At 39.0% G+C, this 21430-nt stretch overlaps 1 protein-coding gene across 2 annotated transcripts in view; it reads left to right on the top strand.

Moving 5' to 3' along the window:
• Positions 1 to 21430, top strand: part of LOC126470026 (PDZ domain-containing protein 8) — a 233702-nt gene that overhangs the window by 161378 nt on the left and 50894 nt on the right. For both annotated transcript variants that reach the window (XM_050097511.1, XM_050097512.1), the window contains exon 10: positions 7978 to 8206. In XM_050097511.1, coding sequence (XP_049953468.1) covers positions 7978 to 8206 — 229 coding nt within the window. The remainder of the gene's footprint in view (positions 1 to 7977; positions 8207 to 21430) is intronic.

Below are 21430 nucleotides of genomic sequence, written 5' to 3'. Positions count from 1 at the left end.
AACACTCTTTTTGTCTCTTGTTTGTTTGAGTTTCCCCACACCGTCACTCCATACTGTAAGTATGGTTCGAAAAGTCCATGATACACTGTACACAGAAGGTTCTTGTCTGAATACTGTGATAGCTGCATCATTAAGAATATGACAGAGCTCAGTTTCTTACAGACATTATTAATATGTTTTTTCCATTTCAGTTCATTATCCACAAGAATACCTAAGAATCTAGCAGATTCTACTTCTTCCAGCCTTGTTCCGTCAACCTCTAAATCCATGTCTACATAAGCGTATGAAAATATGCGAAGTAGACTACTTTTCGTGTTGAAGTGTCACTTATTTCAGATACTGTTCTAATGGTAAATAAAGCAGCATTTAGCTTCTGAACAAGATCCTGGACATGGGCTTTCCACAACAGCTTACTATCTATCCGAACACCTAGGAACTTGAACTGTTCCATCTCGCTTATAATATGCCTATTCTGTCTGATCAAAATATCGGTTCTTGTTGAATTGTGAGTTAGAAACTGTAAAAACTGAGTCTTACTGTGATTTAGCATCAAATTATTTCCCACAAGCCACAAACTTATTTCATGAACTACATTATTTGTTACTGTTTCAATATTACACACAAGATCCTTCACTATCAAGCTGGTGTCATCAGCAAACAGAAATATTTTTGAATCACCTGTAATACTAGAAGGCATATCATTTATATAAATAAGAAACAGCAGTGGCCCCAGCACCGACCCTTGGGGAATGCCCCACTTAACAGTACCCCATTGGGACTGAACATCACTACCACTCTCAATATTGCGGAGAATTACCCTCTGCTTTCTTTCTTAAAGTAAGAGGTGAACCAATTGTAAGCTGCTCCCCTTACTCCATAATGGTCAAACTTCTGCAGTAATATTTTGTGGTCAACAAAGTCAAAAGCCTTCGTTAAATCAAAGAAAACACCTAGCGTTCGCAACCTTTTATTTAATCCGTCCAAAACCTGACAGAGAAAAGAGAATATAGCATTTTCAGTTGTTAAACCATTTCTAAAACCAAACTGAACATTTGACAGCAAATTATGTGAATTTAAATGCTCCAGTAACCTTGTATATACAACCTTCTCGATAACTTTAGCAAACACCGATGGCATAGAAATAGGTCTAAAATTGTCAACATTATCAATGTCTCCCTTTTTATAAAGTGGCTTCACTACCGAGTACTTTAATCGGTCAGGAAACCGACCACTCCTAAAGGAAAAGTTACAGATATGGCTGAGAACTGGGCTAACATACATAGAACAATACTTCAGTATTCTGCTAGATACCCCATCATATCCATGAGAGTTCTTTGTCTTTAGTGATTTAATTATTAACTGAATCTCCCTCTTGTCTGTATCATGGAGGAGCATTTCAGGTAACAGTCTCGGAACACTTTTTTCTAAGAGCGCTATATGATTCCCTGTTGGGACTAGGTTTCTATTTAGTTCACCTGCTATATTCAGAAAGTGATTATTAAATACTGTACGTATATGTGACTTATCAGTAACACGGACACTCCCACTACGCACTGATTCTATATCCTCGACCTGTCTCTGCAGACCAGCAACTTCCTTTATGACTGACCATATGGTTTTAATTTTATCCTGAGACTTAGCTATTCTATCTGCATATCACATACTTTTTGCCTTCCTAATGACATTTCTAAGCATCTTACAATACTGTTTGTAATGGGCTGCTGCATTTAGATTTTGACTGTTTCTAACGTTTTGATATAATTGCCACTTTGTTCTACAAGATATTCTTATCCCTCTAGTCAGCCACCCAGGCTGCCTGTTTGTGCTAGTACCCTGTTTTAAATGTTCTAACAGAAAGCAACTTTCAAAGAGCATGAGAAAAGTCTTGAGAAAAGCATTATATTTATCGTCTACTGTATCAGTGCTATAAACATCTTGCCACTCTTGTTCCTTTATAAGGTTTACAAAGGTCTCTACAGCAACTGGATCAGCTATCCTGAAGAGCTGATGACTATATTTAACATGTGTTGCAGCAAAAAAATGTTTTAAAGTTAAAATTTGTGCATCATGTTCTGAAAGGCCATTCACCTTTTTGCTAACAGAATGCCCTTCTAGTAATGAGGAATGAACAAAAATGTTGTCTATGGTTGTTCTACTGTGCCCTTGCACTCTCGTTGGAAAGAACACGGTTTGCATAAGATTATATGAATTAAAGAGGTCTACCAGCATCCTCTTCCTTGCACAATCACTTATACAATTAATATTGAAGTCACCACATATAACTAACTTTTTGTATTTCCTATAAAGTGAACCAAGAACCTCCTATAGCTTTAGCAAAAATGTTGTGAAATTGGAGTCTGGGGATCTATAAATAACAACAGTTAGAAGTTTAGCTCCGTTAAATTTAACCACACCTGCACAACATTCAAACACCTTTTCAGTGCAGTACTTTGAAACATCAATTGACTCAAATGGGATGCCGTTTTTCACATACATGGCTACTCCCCCACACCGCAAAGAGCTCCTCGAAAAGCTGCCAGCCAACCTGTATCCTGGTAAAGGAAGCCTCTGAATTATCTCCTTATTTAAGAAGTGTTCAGATATACCAATAATTTCAGAGTCAACATCTATAAGCAGTTCAGTTGGGCATGTTGATAACAGCTTCACAATATATTTTCACCAGTATGAAGTTTGTTGTCAACAGTTGATCACAGTTTGATAACAGCATTATCATTCATAAATAAAATAATAGCAAGGAGAAATGTCTTGCACTATCTATCATCCAGCATTAGTGTGACACAGAAAGGAGTGAGGAACTCAGCTATAAAAATATTTGACCTCTCACCCAGATATGTAAAGTCTATAATTGATAATTAATTTAATTTAACTTCGTGTTACAGTACTTTTCCCTTAGAAAATGCCGTATAATTGCAAACGCGCTCACTCCATCTCATAACAAGAGATAGCAATTATAATCTATGGAGCATATAATTAGCTAAAACACACACTTACATGCACAGGTGCACAAAGCTCTCAACTCATGTTAGTAAGTTGCAGCATCTATGGAAGTTTCTGATATACAGATTGATCTATCTGAAGTTTCAGATGAGATTATCTCGAAAACTGTGCATCAAGTAAAAATATTGGGTAAGACAGCTTTGTAAGCTCAAAGGGGGACATCAAATGATACTACACATGACATCCAGCCCGCACGCCCTTGGATGGGTGATACAAATTTGAGTCAAATTAACAAAGAACTTGGCAGTATGAGCATATTTGTCAGTAGGGCATTGCACCTTCTCTGGCATAGATGTGTGCATTGATTCAGTTGGGAATGGTGCCATCCTCCCCTGAGGCATTTCGCCCACAATTGTTGTAACTGTTCCTTGATATCCTGGATACTGGCATGGAGATGGAGTAAACATGTGAGCTGGCCCCATGTGTGTTCCATCAGGGAAAATTTGGGGAGCTTGCTGGGCATGGGAGTACCTCAACATGACACAGACAGTTCATAGAAATACTTGCAATGTGCAGACAAGCGTTGTCCTGTTGAAAAATGGCACCATGATGCTGCCACATGAGAGAGAACACATGAGGAAACAGGATGTCCATGACATGCCACTGTGCCATCAGAGTTCCCTCAGTCACTCCTGGCCATGATCTGAAGTCATATCCAATGGCTACCCACACCATGGTGCCAGGAGTAACATTGCTGTTCCTGTCCAAAACATTATAAGAATGGGAATGCTCCCCAGATCACCCCCATATTCACCAAAAATGATCATGCAGCGTAGTGCAGAACTGTGATTCATTGTGGAACACAATGTGACACCACCCATCAGCAGTCCATGCTTCCCAGCACACAGTACTACTCCAAATGCAACCATTTGTGTTGTGTTAACTGCAGCATGTGCATAGGACATTAATTCCCTATTCCAGCTACTGATAGTCTTCTATAAGTGGTGTGAGGTGACACAGTATTTGGCAGGGAGTCCATTACTTGTTCTCAGGTGGCAGGCCCAGATGTGAAGAGGTTAAGATATGCTTGGTGGAGATTACAGCAATAATTGCCCCCATGTTCCCACGCAGTCCAACATGGGGCCACTGCCACATCTGAATGCCCCACAAATCTGGATTTGACCAGCTGGCCAAATGGGGGCCCACAAGGAGGCTATTTTCAAACTCTCATCAGATGCTGATAATGCTGTCTCACACAAGTATATAGCATCTCTGTATCCTTCACAGTGATCACTGAATTTCTGAGACCATTTATGCTGCTTATATACTGTACCAGGCATTGTAACAACACATAGTTCTACCAATACTAATGAATTTTGGTAGGCATTCTACCTATTACAGAGTACAGCAGCTCTAACTATTTACATACTCACCAATGGAGTGTATGCGTATGAAGTTAATTGTGATATCTGACTGTCTCTTCCAGGTGTTTGTAAGGCAGTGTATATTTAAACTGATAAAAAATGCAGAAACTTCTGTGTCCACCTGAAATACTATAGTTTTGTCTAAGATTTGTAAATCTGTAAACAATTTTTGTGGATTTCCCATATGGGAGTTTACTAAAGATTGAATTTTAGACACTGATCTACTGTTGTGTGTCTTCTTGGCCTTGAGAGACGCACAAGAATTGCAAATACTGTTAAATGGCCACATTTCTCACAATATAAAAACATTTTGAAATGCTTAGGATGCCAATGGCATGGATACCATATGAAATGCTTGAAATAAGACAGTAGTCGAACTTGGTGAGCACGAAATGCTATACTGTGATTAGAATCACTAGAGGGAAGATTCTGAATCCAAACAAAGCAGTGGAGAAGGTAAGAGAATTTCAGACCTCAGCCGCAATCAGGCATTGTAATAAATCCAATGGCTGCAAATGAAAATTTGTGCCAGACTGGAACTCTAACCTGGATTTCTTGCTTTACGCAGGCTGTCACCTTATCTGCTTCAGCTATCCAAGTACACTTTCTGTCCAGCCCAGATCCTCAACTTGTTGCACACTACACATGTAGTGCCCACTGTCCATTATCCTTGTTACTCGCAGCTTCACCTGATTCCCACAAGACTTTAGATGTAATGCGCACCTGTACTGAAGGTATCATTATTCGTCATCAGGTGCATATATATAGATGTGTGGTGCCTGTTCTTTCAGAAATGTCCAAAATAACAGGCACCACACATACACTGCAGAGCCGAAGAAACTGGTACACCTGCCTAATATCGTGTAGGGCCCCTGCAAGGACGCAGAAGTGCCACAACGCAATGTGCCATGGAGCTCACTAATGTCTGAACTTGTGCTGGAGGGAATTGACACCATGAATCCTGCAGGGCTATCCATGAATCCATAAGAGTACAAAGGGGTGGAGATCTCTTCCGAACAGCACATTGAAAGGCATCCCAGATATGCTCAATAATGTTCATGTCTGGGGAGTTTGGTGGCCAGCAGAAGTGTTTCAACTCATAAGAGTGTTCCTGGAGCCATTCTGTTGCAATATCCTGTTGGAACTGCCCAAGTCTGTAGGAATGCACAATGGACACGAATGGATGCAGGTGATCAGACAGGATGCTTATTTAAGTGTCAACTGTCCGAATCATATCTAAACATATCAGGGATCCCGTATCACACCAACTGCACACACCTCACACCATTACAGAGCCTCCATCAGCTTGAACAGTCCCCTGCTGACATGCAGGGTCCATGGGTTCAAGAGGTTGTCTCCGTACCCATACACGTCCATCCGCTCGATGTGAAATGAGACTCATTCGACCAGGCAACATGTTTCCAGTCATCAACAGTCCAATGTCAGTGTTGACGGTTCCAGGCAAGGAGTAAAGCTTTGTGTCGTGCAATCATCAAGGATACATGAGTGGGCCTTGAGCTCTGAAAGCCCGTATCGATGATGTTTCGTAGAACGGTTTGCGCGCTGACACTTGTTGATGGCCCAAGATTGAAATCTGTAGCAGTCTGTGGAAAGGTTGCACTTCTGTCACGTTGAATGATTCTTTTCAGTCATTGTTGGTCCTGTTCTTGGAGGTTCTTTTTCCAGCTGCAGTGATGTTGGAGATTTCAGATTCATGATATTCGCGATGCACTTGTCAAATGGTTGTATGGGAAAGTCCCCACTTCATTGCTGCCTCAGAGATGCGTGCCCTTCACTCATGCGCCAACTATTACACCACATTCAAAGTCACTTAAATCTTGATAACCTGCCACTGTAGCAGCAGTAACTGATCTAACAACTGTACCAGACACTTGTTGTTTTATATAGTGTTGCCAACAGCAGCGCCTTATCCTGCCTGATGGTAGAATTCTAATCTGGTAAGCACTTAACGTGATTTGCAACAATAATACTCTGAAAGCACTTGACAGATCCTGAAAAGTGACAACTAATTGGTATCATAGAGATGGCTTACTTTTCTAAGACAACATGCTACCTCCTGAGACAAAAAGAACAATTTCTGAAGATCAGGATCATTTACCTTGAAAGTGGTAAAGTGATTTTGTAGTTGATGCAAGTATATTTCCCAGACTTTAGTGCCATTCTGAAATAATGTTGTCATTGTTGCCAAGGTCGTAACTACCAACATTACAAACTGTTGTTGGTGCTGACCCTCTTTGAGGTGTGAATTATTGTCGAAGCAAGGCCAATTGTTGATGGTTGGAGCATGCGCACAATGCCTGCGTTAGGGTTGCATGTCGGGTAGCCTACACAACCTGCACCTGCCCGCAAGTGAAATGATGGACACCCCTCAGTGCCCGCGTCCTGTGGAGCAGTGCTGGTATGGATTACTTTATCCCAGTGTCTGGAGTTAACTTACAGACTTCTCCAGTGTCTTATACAGCAACGGCATGTTACAGTATTGATAATGATCTATCTGTGTCCGTCCGCATGGGAATGGTACATTTGATGATCACATCAGTGCTGTTTGTAATGAGCAGGAAATGTGGCTGCACCAGGTTCATCTTCTCCCTTCTCTCATCATCAGCATAAAAAACACAACACTATACCATAAGCACAATTATTACAATCACCAATATTAGACGGACAATCGTAGTACGTATGACATGTAAGCCTCCCACGTGGCATCAGCTATGAACGGCTTTTACCAAGCAATGAGTCACATGAGATCATCACCTTTAGTGTGTGTGTGTGTGTGTGTGTGTGTGTGTGTGTGTGTGTGTGCAGACGTGCGCACAATTACTGTAATTTAAAAATGATTTTATTAAAAGTGTCAAGACATTTACAGAGACTGATTAGCTCATCTTGGGATGAAACCATACCAAACTATTACTCACACATGAGTTATTAGTTATTATAGATCCTAAGTAACATTTTCTGATAATTTTACCTTCTGCAAAACATAATTTGTAATTAGGCAAGTTGTTATGATTATCTAGCTGTGACCAAAACCAAGAAGAGCTTAAATTGCATGAACAAAATAGCTTTGCAATTAGTTTTGTTTATCTTAAAGTTTATAAGTAGGATAGCTTCTTAGCCTAAATGTAGTATTCTTGCATACTACCTCTCATTCTTCCTGTATCTATACCTATTTCTCATGAGTACTTGATGTTTCTTATAATTTTGCATTCACAATAATACAACAGGTTATGGTGCAACAAACAGAAGAACACAAATAAGAATTCATCATATAATATTATTGAGCCATCTGCCTTTGTACACTAGAGGTCAATACCTTGTTATTTTCCTCTTTTGTAGGGTACTTATCAAATTTCTTTGGTGTAATATCTGACAAAAGTGAGACTTCAGGCAGTTTGAATTCTTGTTTTATGACTTATCAAAATCTTTGTGAACTTTTGAATATTATGACAGAAATGATTTTTTCTTTTTGTTGTTTTAATTAATCAAGATTGTGAACTTTATAATCACTGTGTTTTAAGTTTAAAATAATTGTTTTCTTCATTTTGTGTAAGCTGTGTGTTTCTGATGTGCTTAGCCGAAGTCACAAGCTGTCATCTCACTCTGGTTTTGAGCCCTGCCTCTGCTTTGGGGATATATTGCTGTCATTTAAATTTACAAGTGGTGGAGAAGCGCCCATGTCTACCACCGTCAAGTTGCAGCAAAGTGCCACACGTTCATTACCTGCAGAGGAGGGCCACAAACAGCATGACTTTGTGAGGACACAGTTCCACCGCACCACACAGTGCGAGTTTTGTGGCAAGAAGGTGCTGTTTGAGACACTGAAATAAAAAAATTTCACCTTTTTTTGATGTGGTATATTGTGTGCTGAAGCTTATGCTTACATTATTTGCACAAAGTTTTTACACTTTTTCATTGTTGCTTGAAATCAACAGTGTTTGTGCTAACGTGTTTGTGCTAACTAAAGTACAAGGCTTTCTTTGCCTTTTGCATGTGTTGCTTTAACTTCATTTCAACTCTTTAATAGGCATGTTTCTTTGAAGCATTATACAGTTGTTTGGGAGCCTGCACAGGGGTATTTTAAATTAAATCTTAAGTGCCATAAGAAATGTTAATACATTTTTTCAAGCATCACGCCTTGTAATGAAATCACATGCAATCAGTAGTCAATTTTATAACATTTTGAACAAGATAGCTTGTTGCCCTATTTGCTACTTAGTACAGTTCCCAAGAAGCATTATTGCCTAGCCAACTGAGGCATAGCTTCATTTAGAAAACTTTATTTTAACTATAACTTCCACTTTTTCCTTCTAACACAGTTTCTGTACAGTTCTAAAACCAGCTTTTGTGTGAAGGTGTATCTAATAGGGTGGATTTTGTTTCAGGGCTTCCTTGTTAGTGTATGTTATCATAGTGCTCTTGTTTCATGTTTCTGTAATAATATGGAATAATAAGAAATACCTGTGTCAGATCTATTGCAGAAAATTGTTATACTGACATACGATCTACACATTATGGTGAAGGTTATCATATTAAGTCTCTGGAAGTAAAGTGTGTGCAGTTGTCTGAATATTAAATAGAAGTTAACAGTTCGATTATATTTGTGGTAGTCTATTTTTGATGCATGATTGTTAATGTATAATTGTTTCTCCAATAATTTCTCATGAATGCTCATTTGTTATTTCCCATAATTTTTTTCACGTATTTGCGGTAGTCATCAGAAATGTTTCTTCATACAGTAATTATTCTTGTTGTTCTGTTGGAAGACATCTGCTGTACAGTGGTAAATTTTGTCATAAACTTCTCTCTTTCATGGCACATTACCCAATGAACTTGCAGTTGTTTGCGTTAAAATGACAACTGCATCAAAAACTTGAGCATTGAAGTCAATAGATGATTCCTGGAACGACACAGCAGGGTACACTATATGTCAGGAGCAATGAACTAGTACTCTGAATTAATCACCAATAAAGGTAGACAACACATTACTAGCACATAATAAGGATCTGCATTTGCATCTACATACATACTCTGCAATCCACCATATGTTGCATGGCAGAGGGTACCTTGTAACACAGCTAGTCACCCCCCTCCCTTGTTTCAGTTGAAAATGGAATGAGGGAAAAACAAAAATGTATGTGCCTCTCTATGAACCCTACTTTATCTCATAGTGTCTTCATGGTCTGTACATGAGAGGTACATTGGTGGTAGTAGAATAATTAAGCAGTCGGTCTCACATGCTGGTTCTGTAAACTTTCCCAATGGTATTTCACGAAAAGAACGTCATTTTCCCTCTGGGGCTCCCCATTGGAGCTCACAGAGCATTTCTGTAGTACTTGAGTGTTGATCAAACATGCTGGTAACAAGTCTAGCAGTATGCCTCTGAATTGCTTTGATGTCTTCCTTTAAACTGCCTGGTGAGGATCCCAAACACATGAGCTGGGCTCAAGAGTGGGTCGTACAAGTGTTCTATATGGGACTCCTTTATAAGTGACCTACACTTTACAAGAATTCGCCCAATAAAACAAAGTCAACCTTTCCCCTTATATTCTTGTTCCATTTCATTTCACTTTTGCAGTGTTATGCCTAGATATTTATCAACATGACTGTCAGGCAGAGCTCCACCAGTACTGGCTCTAATGTTACAGGTTTGTTTTACCTATTCATTTGCATTATCTTACATTTTAATACATTTAGAGCACACTGCTATTCATCACTCCAAATGCTAATTCTGTCTCAGTCATCCCGTATCCACCTATAGTCATTCAATGATGACACTTTCCTGTATACTGCAGTGTTGTTAGCAAAGACGAGTGGGCTTCAAAAAGTAAGTTACACTTTATTATGGCAATGCTGCGCTATACTTCAAAGTGACACAGACACATGACACTGTTTCTTAACAGTCAGGAAGTCTCTTTAACAGTTGTCCCATTCACCCAGTCATTCAATTCCTTGATGATAGTAGTAGTAGTAGTAGTAGTAGTATGGTATTCTGCCTTACGGCAGGCCTTGTCATGGGTTAAGCCTCTTCCACACTAGTCTGTCCATAGCCAGTCTTTTCATTCCTGAATATTTGTCTCCTTTGACATTGTCCAGCATTTGATATCTTCTCTTACATCTTCCCCTTTTCCCCTCCACCCTTCCTTCTATTACCTCCTTCAATAAACAGTCCCTCCTCAAACAATGTCCAATCCAGTTCCGTTTTCTCTTTCTGATGACCTTCAGCATGTTTCTTTCTTTTCCAACTCTTCTTAACACTTCTTCATTCCTTACGCAGTCTTCTCATTTCACTTTTTCCATTCTTCTCCAGATCCACATCTTTAGTGCCTCCAGTCTTCTTTCATCTTCCTTCCTCAATGTCCAGGTCTCTGCACCATACAGTGCAATGCTCCAGATGTAACATTTGGCAAGTCTTTTCCTCAGATCTTTGTTTAGCAGTCCGTGAAGTAGTTTCTGTTTCCTCTTGAATCCTTCTTTTGCCATTGCAGTTCTTTTCGTAATTTCTGTTGAACAATACATATCATCCATTATAACACTTCCCAAGTAATTGAAGCTATTCACTTGCTCTATTTCCTCTCCCCCTATTTTCATACAACATTTTCTCCCCTTTCCTCCAATTACCATGCTTTTCATTTTATCCTTGTTAATCTTCATTCCATATTCTTCTAATTTTGTGTTTAGATCATCTAACATTTGTTCCATCTCTCTTGCACTCTCTGCCTTCACAACCATGTCGTCTGCAAATCTTATACACTCCACTCTCCGACCCCCTATACAAACTCCTCTCCTTCCATCGAAACATTCATTAATAATTTCCTCCAGATAGATACTGAACAGTGTTGGTGATAAACAACAACCTTGTCTTACACCTATTCCCAGTTCAGTTTCTTCACTCATCACATCTCCTATTCTTACTCTTGCTCTCTGGTTCAAATATAAATTTCTAATTATCCATCTATCCCTCCAGTCAACTCCATGTTTCCTTAGGATTTCCCTCAGTTTGTCCCATCTGACACAGTCAAAAGCCTTCTCAAGATCAATGAACACAACATACACCTTCCTTTGGCTGCATGCGATGTCAGGCTCACTGTTCTGTGTTCCTCACACTTGTTGCTGTTCTTTTTCTTTTCTGTAGGTATTATGATACTTTCTGTAAAGTCCTTTGTCCATTTTCCTGTCATGAATATTTGATTACACAATTCAGTCAACTCCCTTTTCCCTTCTTTCTTCAATGACTTTAACAGTTCTGCAGGAATCTCATCAATTCCCATCTCCTTTCAATTTTTCGTCTCCTTATAGATGCTTCAATCCCACTAGTTAGTATTGCATTTCCTTCGTCATCATCTGCAACTTTATCTTCTTCTTCTATCCCAAACTCTTCTTCACTTAGTCGACTGTCTGCAGCGTATAGCCATTCTATATATTCTTCCCATCTTCTCATTATTTCCTGGGGTTCACTCACCATTTTACCATCTGCTACCTCTACTTCCTTGATGATAGAAATCTGCTAATTTATCACAGAGTCATTTGAGAATTGCTGGTGAATGTCCTCATCATTGAAAAATCTCTTTCGCATCCAGATGTTCTTTCAGTCTGCCGAAAAGATGTAAATCATGTTGTGCAGAATCTGGACTTCCTGATCAGAATCACCCACATCCATATAGCCTTGGTTAAATTGTTGGCACTATTTCACTTTATCTGTATGCCACATTACATTTGGTCCATACACAGGCAGAATTGCATGGTGAATCTGTGTGCATTTTAAATGTTGTGCCCACAAGAATCGTACTCTCCAGCACAATTTAACTTTGGAGTGCACTGCCAGTTGCCACGCAATTTCACTCGTGCATCTGTTATTCTGTCTGCAGGGAACCTGAAACATGCACACTCATGTGTGCCATTCATGTTGTGCAATGGTCATAGTATGGGATGACATTTATGTGTATAGCAAGCAAGAGTAATCCTATAACACTTCCATGGGCCACTCCTGATGATACACTTGTCTCTGAAGAACATTCACCATCCAGGACATACAGAATGTGCCTGTCGCTCTTCATCAATGTTTCACAAGTCATTGTACGAGAAAAGGGCAAGTAGAATTTTCCACTGGTGATGCTTTCTAATTCAGTGCGGATTTGTGGAGAGGAGCTTTCCTGCCTCGAGGAAATTAATTATATTTGAATGTAAAATATGCTCAGGAATTGTGCAGTAAACCAACATTAAGGTCATCGGTTTGTAATTTTTCCCGTCCACTTTTTTTACTCATGATATGTATGAGAGTCGCCTGTTTTTTCCAGTTGCTTGTGATTTTTGCTGGGTGAGAGATCACTGAGAAATGAAATCTAAATAAGAGGACAGTGCCAAAGAGTACTCTCTGTAAAACTGAATTGGGATTTCATCTGGCACCTTATCTGTTTTCAACTCTTGCAGCTGCTTACAAAACCAGGGATGCATATTTCTGTACTGTCCATACAGGAGTCTGTGTGATAGTCAAACAACAGTATGTTGGTATGATACTCCTGTATGCATGATTTTTTAAATGCAACATTCAAAATTTAATCTTTCCTTTTGCTATCTTCTATTGCAGCACCAGGCTGGTTGCCGTATGTCTCAATAGAACCCTCTGACCTGCTTAACAGTTTTATGTAGGACCACAATATTCTCAAATCCTCGGCAAGGTCTTTCAATAATATATGACAGTGCAAGTTACATGTTTTGTGCTTTGACCTTAGCTTAGCTGCACAAATTTCTGCAACTTCTGCATTCTTTTTTCAGTTGAGAGTGTATCAGTTGCTGTTTCCTCAGAATTTACTGAGTTTTGTTATTAAACTGTGGTGGGTCTTTTCTGTCCTTAATCCACTTATTTTGCATGTAATTCTCAAGAGCAAGATTCACAATAAGTTTAAACTTCACCCATAATTCCTCTACATCTGTCATGTTGGAACTAAATGACGTGCATTGATTGTTTAAGTGGGATGCTAACAACTGCTTATCTGTTCTTTTCAGCTTAAAAACTCCCCTGACCACTCTGATGGATTTTTTAACTTTACTAACCATCATCACTATGATGATGTCATGGACACTAATCCTTACTCAGTAAATGTCTGAAGATGGCCTTGTGAGCCGAACTAGTGCTTTTCATTTATTACTGATCCAGGCATCTGTGCTGACTCTGTTGGTAGGGCCAGGTCCGTATCTACAAGCTCTAAAATATTTCTATTGGGTGTATGTTGTCAAATTAGCTGCTCAATAAAGTTTTCGGAGAATGTGTTCAGAACTACTTTACTAGATCTCTGTGTACCACCTGCAATGAATTCATTGATGTCACAGTCTATGCTTAGTAGGTTAAAGTCATCTCCAACTAATACTGCATTAATCAAATGAAATTATGTAGCTCTAGAGACTTTTTCAAGTCTCAAACGTGTATGATGTGTGTATGCAGACTGAAGTGATGAATGAAAATTCGTACCAAGGCTAGGATTTGAACCCAGATCTCCTGGGATCTGTGACATGGATTCTAATCCTGGCCTTGATACAAATTTTCATTTGTCACTTCATTTGGGATATATACATAACTAGCTGACCCGGCGAACTCTGTTCCGCCTTAAAGCCAATAAATAATCAGATTTTGGATGTTAAGTTCAATTTTTTATTAGGAAATACAAATAAAAAAATTAAGTATTTTAATGATTCTTTAGTCTATGTTTTTTGGTGCATAGCTTCCACTCTTCAATTAAGTATCTTGTGATACACGACATTTTTTGTTTTATTATCGGGCGCAAGAACAAACAACGCAGATGGTCTTCCGACACGTGAACATGCCCCTATACTGTGTGTAAGTACAAAATAAATAAATACCGTGAATGTCGGATTAAATCCTCGTTCTTCGATACTGTCGGGCCCAAATGAGGTCAGTTGGAAACAACTATTGTATTTTTGGGTGTTTTCAAGAAAATCACGTGATTCGGGAGTTTCGCCACAAAGCAATGAATGCAATGGCTCAGGTGGCGGAATCAATAATGGCAGTTTCACTTTCCCTCTAAGGCAGCACAATCCTCGCGTTTCTCCGGAAAACTTCAGTGTGCCACAATACTCGCAAACAACTTCCATCGGCCCAATGCAAACGCAAGGATGCAAGCAGTAATCAGTGCTGCAATCGTATCTAAACGCTGCGCGATTCCAATCATCACGTGATAAATCTCTTCTTGTGCGTTGAAAATTATCTACATGTTGATCTCTGTTGTTCGCTCGACGATTTCGCATTGCCAACCGAGCCGTTTCACGGGCTGCCTCACTTTGCTCTTGTGATTGAGAAGCACCAAGTCGAGCCATACTAACGCTGCGCTCCTCGCGGGCAATTTGTTGTTCTTCTTCAGTCCTTTCATTTGCAATGTTTTGTATCCTTCTTGCATTACGGCTTTGTCGAGAAATATACGATCGTCTTGGTCACGGCATTGTTAATGACGATTCAAAGAATATACAAATTATTTCTTTAAATTTTTAATTAATGATATATACTGATACTTAACCATAGACGTTTAGTTTCATTTGCGTTTTGTTATTCCATGTCAGATGCGTTTTTGTTATACCATGTTTTATAGTGGTCGAACGGGATAAAAAGTATCCTACGTCCGTCTCCTGATTCTAAGCTACCTCTCTACCAATTTTCAGCCAAATCGGTCCAGACGTTCTTGAGTTATAAATAGTGTAACTAACACGACTTTTTTTATATATGTAGATTTAAATAGTTTATGAACGCATGCATAAATGTCAGTCATTACTTACAGATTTTGACAAAAAAATTTGACAGCTCCGAAACTAAAGAACTTTTAGGGAAAATAACGCATTTTTCAAGTATTCGTCAATTTTTCATTATTTTTAAGATGTATTCTGCTATTCGGGGTGGAGACAAATCCAACAAATCAAAAACCATGAAAATTGGTCCAGCAGATCTCGAGTTTTAAGTGTTGTAACAAACCCGACTTTGTTTTATATATATAGATATTGAATTATTGGTGTAGTTACTTCGAATGATTGTTCAACTGTTCAGCAGAATCAGTTGTAAAATACCAGACAATTAACTTGTGTTCATTTAGTTTTGTTACTTGCATCCAGATAACTTTGCAGACTCAATTCTGACCTCAGTAGACATATTATTTTTGTTGGTTCCAATCAACAGTCCCCCTCCTGTGATGTCTAATCTGTCTTTTTAATATACACTCCATGCCTTGCTAAATATTTTGGAGCTTTTTACTCTAGGTTTCAACCAGCTCTCAGTTCTGACTGTAATTTGAGTGTAACAGCTTTCATGGAAAGTGGTAAATTCAGGGGCTTTATTACAAAAACTTCGGCAATTTACTGTTAAAGTTGTGCCATTCAAACGTCTTTAATATTTAAGGGATCTAATTGCACTCTACACATCGACTGGTGAGCATTCATCAGATGACCTAGTCTTTTTTCTTTTTTTTAAAAAAAAAAAAAAAAAAAAAAAAAAAAAAAAAAAAAAAAAAAAAAAAGTGCACCCCACAAGTATTCTGTTACCCGAGTAGCTACTTCCTCTGGGAGGTGAACATGTTAAGGGGAATCTTACAATTCTTCAACCCTTAATGTAGCCAAGACTATCACAGAATCAGCAGAGCCTCTGGTTGAGACCCTCCACTGTGCTCGAAACCAAGCAACCCTGATCAATTCTGTGTATGATCCTGCAAATTATAACCTTTACTTGCACTACTTCTGCAATCTGTCTGTGTGAACTGAAAATAGTCTCAGAACCCAAGCTACAGGCCTCATTGGTATCATCATAACCCATGACCTGCAGATAACTGCACTCTGCACCCTCGATTGCCACAGACAGCGCCTCCTCCACATCTCCTGCGAGACCCCTCGGCAGACATACTGAGTGCACATTATGCATCTGACATTGGAGCTGATGATAACTGGCATACCCTTACCCCCATGTGTGCCTTCTTGGGCCCTTCAGAAGATGCAGCCTTGGCAGCAGATCCCTTGAATGAAACATGCAACACTTCTTGAGTTGACCTATGAGATGCAACAGTTTCCTCACTGCCGCTGCTCCCTTAGGCAGCAGCATGCAGGTGGCTCACCAGCTGCTCACAAACTGTGGGCAGCTCCTCCTGTTTCCACACACAGCATGCACACTCCCTATCCATCCTACTACTAAAATTCTGATGCAAACATGAGTAGAAAAAAAAGCCCTGTTGTCTTTTGGGCACAGATTTGCACTACCAAACACGTTAAAAACACAAATGCAAGTACTACCGCAGACTGTCACTGACACTACTTCACTGCACACTGTCAGAAAAGGAACTGCTAGTGTAGATGACTACATTACTATTTTTGGAAGTAAGTGGTGTGGTGCTGCAGGTGAAGCTAAGGTGCACTACAAAAACTACGAGCTACAAAGAATAAAAACAATTTGAAAAAATAAGACCTAATGTATACACTGATTTGCACTATCAAATTTATTAAAAACAAAAACGCTAGCTACTTCAATGAGATGGTCACTGAAACCACTTCATAGCACACTGCCAGACAAAGAAACAGCTTTATAGATAACAGGGAATGCTGTTCCAAATGGACCGCGTATTAAAGTAAAATAAACACTTTGTGTCAATTTAACACACTATGTAGTCAAACACCATAAAGAGGCTGATTTTGTAGAATTTGGGGTTGTAATAAAATTCTTGAACAGAAACAATTAGAAATCCCCTTCTGTTTTGTTGTTACCTGTTTCACTAGTCTAAGGTTTTATACATATACAAAAGCAAATTTTCTATGAAGTGAAATATTGTTACTTAATGGCCTACATCCTTCTGATAAGTGAATGTATACTGGCAAAGATAAGCAGAAATACATTGACAGATTTATTTTAGCAATTCTGTTTAATTCTTCCATTCAGAAGGGACTATATGGGAAAATGAGGCACAAAAAGCTATTTGTGCATGCTTCTCAGAAAGTCATAAAATATCATTGAGCTTTGCTAGCTATGTTATATAAAAACCAATTTTCATAAGTTCTGTATATTTTTCAGGTCACACACACACACACACACACACACACACACACACACATTCATTTACTGAACCCTTTTCAGAGATCTAACACTAATTCAGAAAAGGCCAGACAGTCACTAAATCATGACATCTACAGGAGTGAACTCCATTAAAAAGTTCATTGGATTCTGTGTAAGCATATCTAAAATGTGTTAACAATGTTGAATGATGGGCAAAAAACTAAAGAATTTAGATAAAGATTTATGGGTAAAATATAGGTTATAAAATAGTTTTACTAATGAGAAAATTTCATAGACAACACAGTACAGTTTCAAACATATTTAAAGTTCAGAGTGACAGCATAAACTTGTGTAAAAGCTTAAGCTCCAAGTTCACAATTCAATGTTCAAAATCAAAATATGCATTTCTTACAGAAAAATTTAGAGTTTATCATTTAATTTTAACTCATCGGGTTCTGTGGGACCATTTGAGCTCAAGTTATCTATTACTCTGTGAATGCTAAAGTACTGCAATGAATGCAACACACACTTCGAAATACTGTGTTTGGACTCTTGATTCTTCAAAAATTTTGTAGTGATGTATCGCATCTCCACTGCACAAAGTGAAAATAGTCAGTCCCACACTTGCTAACACTTTGTGATGTTTGCCTTTGGTGTGGGGCATGCTTGACCTCAGAGCACTGTGGAACTGCTTTCTGGGCATCCACATGACTCTTACAAGGGAACCTCCCCATCGCACCCCCCTCAGATTTAGTTAGAAGTTGACACAGGGATAGGCCTTGAAAAACTGAACACAGATCAATCGAGAAAACAGGAAGAAGTTGTGTGGAACTATGAAAAAAATAAGCAAAATATACAAACTGAGTAGGCCATGCGCAAGGTTGGCAACATCTAGGAGACTGTCAGCTTGCGAGTGCCATGGTCCCGTGGTTAGCGTCAGCAACTGCCAAACGAGAGGTCTTTGGTTCAAATCTTCTCTCGAGTGAAAACTTTAATTTTTTATTTTCAGACAATTATTAAAGTTCAGGCACTCACACATAATCAACTTCGCTCTCCAAAATTCCAGGACATGTTTAGATTTGCTTGGACATATGCAGGATTTGACAGTCTACACACGGAAACATTTGAAAACGTAAAAAACATATGTTTTGACAGAGCACAGGGAAAACTGTGCGACTGTGAAACTCATTTGTTCAGTTTATGTGACAACTCTTATGTTTTCATCACTTTTTTGGGAGTGATTATCACATCCACAAGAAAACCTAAATCGGGCAAGGTAGAAGAATCTTTTTACCCATTCGCCAAGTGTGCAAGTTAGGTGGGTCGACAACATATTCCTGTCATGTGATGCACATGCTGTCACCAGTGTCATATAGAATATATCAGATGTGTTTTCCTGTGGAGGAATCGTTTGACCTATGACCTTGCGATCAAATGTTTTCGGTTCCTATTGGAGAGGCACGTCCTTTCATCTATTAATCGCACGGTTTTGCGGTGCGATCGCAAAACACAGACACTAAACTTATTACAGTGAACAGAGACGTCAATGAATGAACGGACAGATCGTAACTTTGCGAAAATAAAGAAAATAAAATTTTCACTTGAGGGAGGACGCGAACCAAGGACCTCTTGTTCCGCAGCCGTTCACTCTAACCACGGGACCACGGCGCTCCTGAGCTCGCATTGTTCTTGATGTTGCCTATCTTGCACATGGACTACTCAGTTTGTATATTTTGCTTATTTTTTCATAGTTTCACACAACTTCTTCCTGTTTTCTCGATTGATCTGTGTTCAGTTTTTCACTGCGTCAATTTATAACTAAATCTGAGGGGTGTGCGATGGGGAGGTTCCCTTGTTAGATAATTTATAAAACATTTAACTATAATATCTAGAGCATTACACTAGTGGTGCAGGCTGAATGGTCATCACAGTTTCTCATACTAGAACATAATTACCTGGAAGATACTAGTTTAGAGAAGGGTACTGTCTTGTAACATTTACTTGAACATGAATATTTTGAGTAATTTTGCACTCCTCGTTGGTGGTCTTACATTTCAGCGAGATTAGTTGTATTCTATACTACTAGTCTGTAGCTAGGATACTATTCTAAGCATCTAGTCTATAACTAGAGGTCTGGGCTGTTTATCTTGTGTGCATTTAAGATCATCATGAATAGGAATTACATAAATAGAGTGTGTTATAGGATAGACCTAAACTCACGAGTTAGAGAGGATACTGAGTAATACAGAGGTGCATAAAAAAAGGTGGAAAGTGCCTTAGGCTTGGGACGAAGTCCTATGTTAGAGAGAGAGAGAGAGAGAGAGAGAGAGAGAGAGAGAGAGAGAGAGAGAGATAGAGATCTGATGGAAATACAATGAATTCTTCCAGATGAAGTTGCAGAAAGACTACTATTTCTATCAGTGCTTTACTTTTCTGCTTTCAGTGTGATCTGTCTAGGTGAGACACTGATCTAGCATCACCCCCAATTGTTTGAAAATGATATACAACTGAATTTATTTGCCTCTCAAGCATAGTGTTAACTTGAGTCTTCTGTATCAGGAATGCTTTTCTATGCATTTAGCCAACATTATCAATTGGGTCATATCAGGGAATAATATTATCTTTCATGTTTTTGCCAGACTTTTAGCTTTGTTTAGCATATTGTGAGGGTGTGTGTTAGTGTTGATTCAATCAGTATTGCAAGAAAAATTTATTGGACTGTGCGGATGTGTTGTTTAGAGGGTGTGATAGCCATGTATGAGTTGAACAGAACTGGACCTAGTTCTGACCAGTGTCGATTTGTTCACTTTTAGTGTTTACCTTTACTTTAAATGATCTCCTCAATTGATGGCTTTTTTTGAGTTTTACTGTTTGCCCTGGAAATTGCTGTGTGTACAGTTAGTACAGCAGATGAGTATAACAGCTATGTCAAAAACTTATGGCCTATTGGGTAATGCAAGTCCACAGAACTCTTTGTGGTTGAACACTGCTTCAGCAACCCCCATTAACTGTTAGATGGAAGAGTGGTCTTATTGGAAACACAACTAAAAGATCAGCTGAATTTGCTCATTCTTGATGAGATGCTGAATGGCTTTGGGTGTGAGCCATTCATAAAGTTTAGTCATACTTGGTACCAGACCATAAGTTTGAGAAAGGATAGGGTCTTCACCAAGTTTCACTATCATGACCTCACTGGAATGTTTCCATAACTTAGGAAAGCAGTGTACTGAAGTAATATGAGTGAAGACTCTCATGATATAAATGATTGACAGTGACAGGAAGTTTTCCAAGTGCTCAATGGCTAGACTGTACTGTCTAAAGGAGTGTATTCCTTTTAGCAGCTTCATTGTTTTTGATACATCTTATGATGTCTGGAGCATTAGTGTGTCTTTTCATTGACATGTGCTGCCTCATAATGTGTTTTGTGGCCCCTGTCATAGGTCTTTACAGACTGGACTTATCTTTCAAAGGTGTCTGCAAAGGTACTTTTTTAAATCATGATGAATAAAAGGCTGTGCTTACTATGCAGAGGGGGGTATCTCACGCATCCTTATGTGAATGTTTTGGTGGCAGTGTAGGTACATGGTGGTGAGTTATTGTTCATTTAATGGAGATTGCTACCACATCTGCTGTGTCAGCCAACCATTGTGGTAGCTGTGAACCCAGATTACATTAAAATGCACATTGTTTAGGCCCTGTATGTCACCACAGGGAGTAATTTAATAATTGCAGATCATTTCTCAAACTGTACCTCCATTTTGATGATAATCAGCCTGCAGATATTGTTCCAAATTAAAATATGCCCTAAGCTCACCTTTCACAAGCTGGTCCGCCTTCTGTTGTGCTCTTATTTCAAAGGTTTGTTTACCTTCTGCATTCTTTGGTTTCCAATGCTGTTCTTGCCCATTGCATGGTGTGGTGTGTTGTGGCATTGGAGAGCCAGTAACCTGTCCATAGGTGCTTAAGTGGTTAGCATGTAATTGTCATATTTATCTAA

The sequence above is a fragment of the Schistocerca serialis genome, chromosome 3 (genome assembly GCF_023864345.2).
Source record: "Schistocerca serialis cubense isolate TAMUIC-IGC-003099 chromosome 3, iqSchSeri2.2, whole genome shotgun sequence".
Classification (NCBI taxonomy): Eukaryota; Metazoa; Arthropoda; class Insecta; order Orthoptera; family Acrididae; genus Schistocerca; species Schistocerca serialis.
This window is presented reverse-complemented; position numbering and strand designations above follow the sequence as displayed.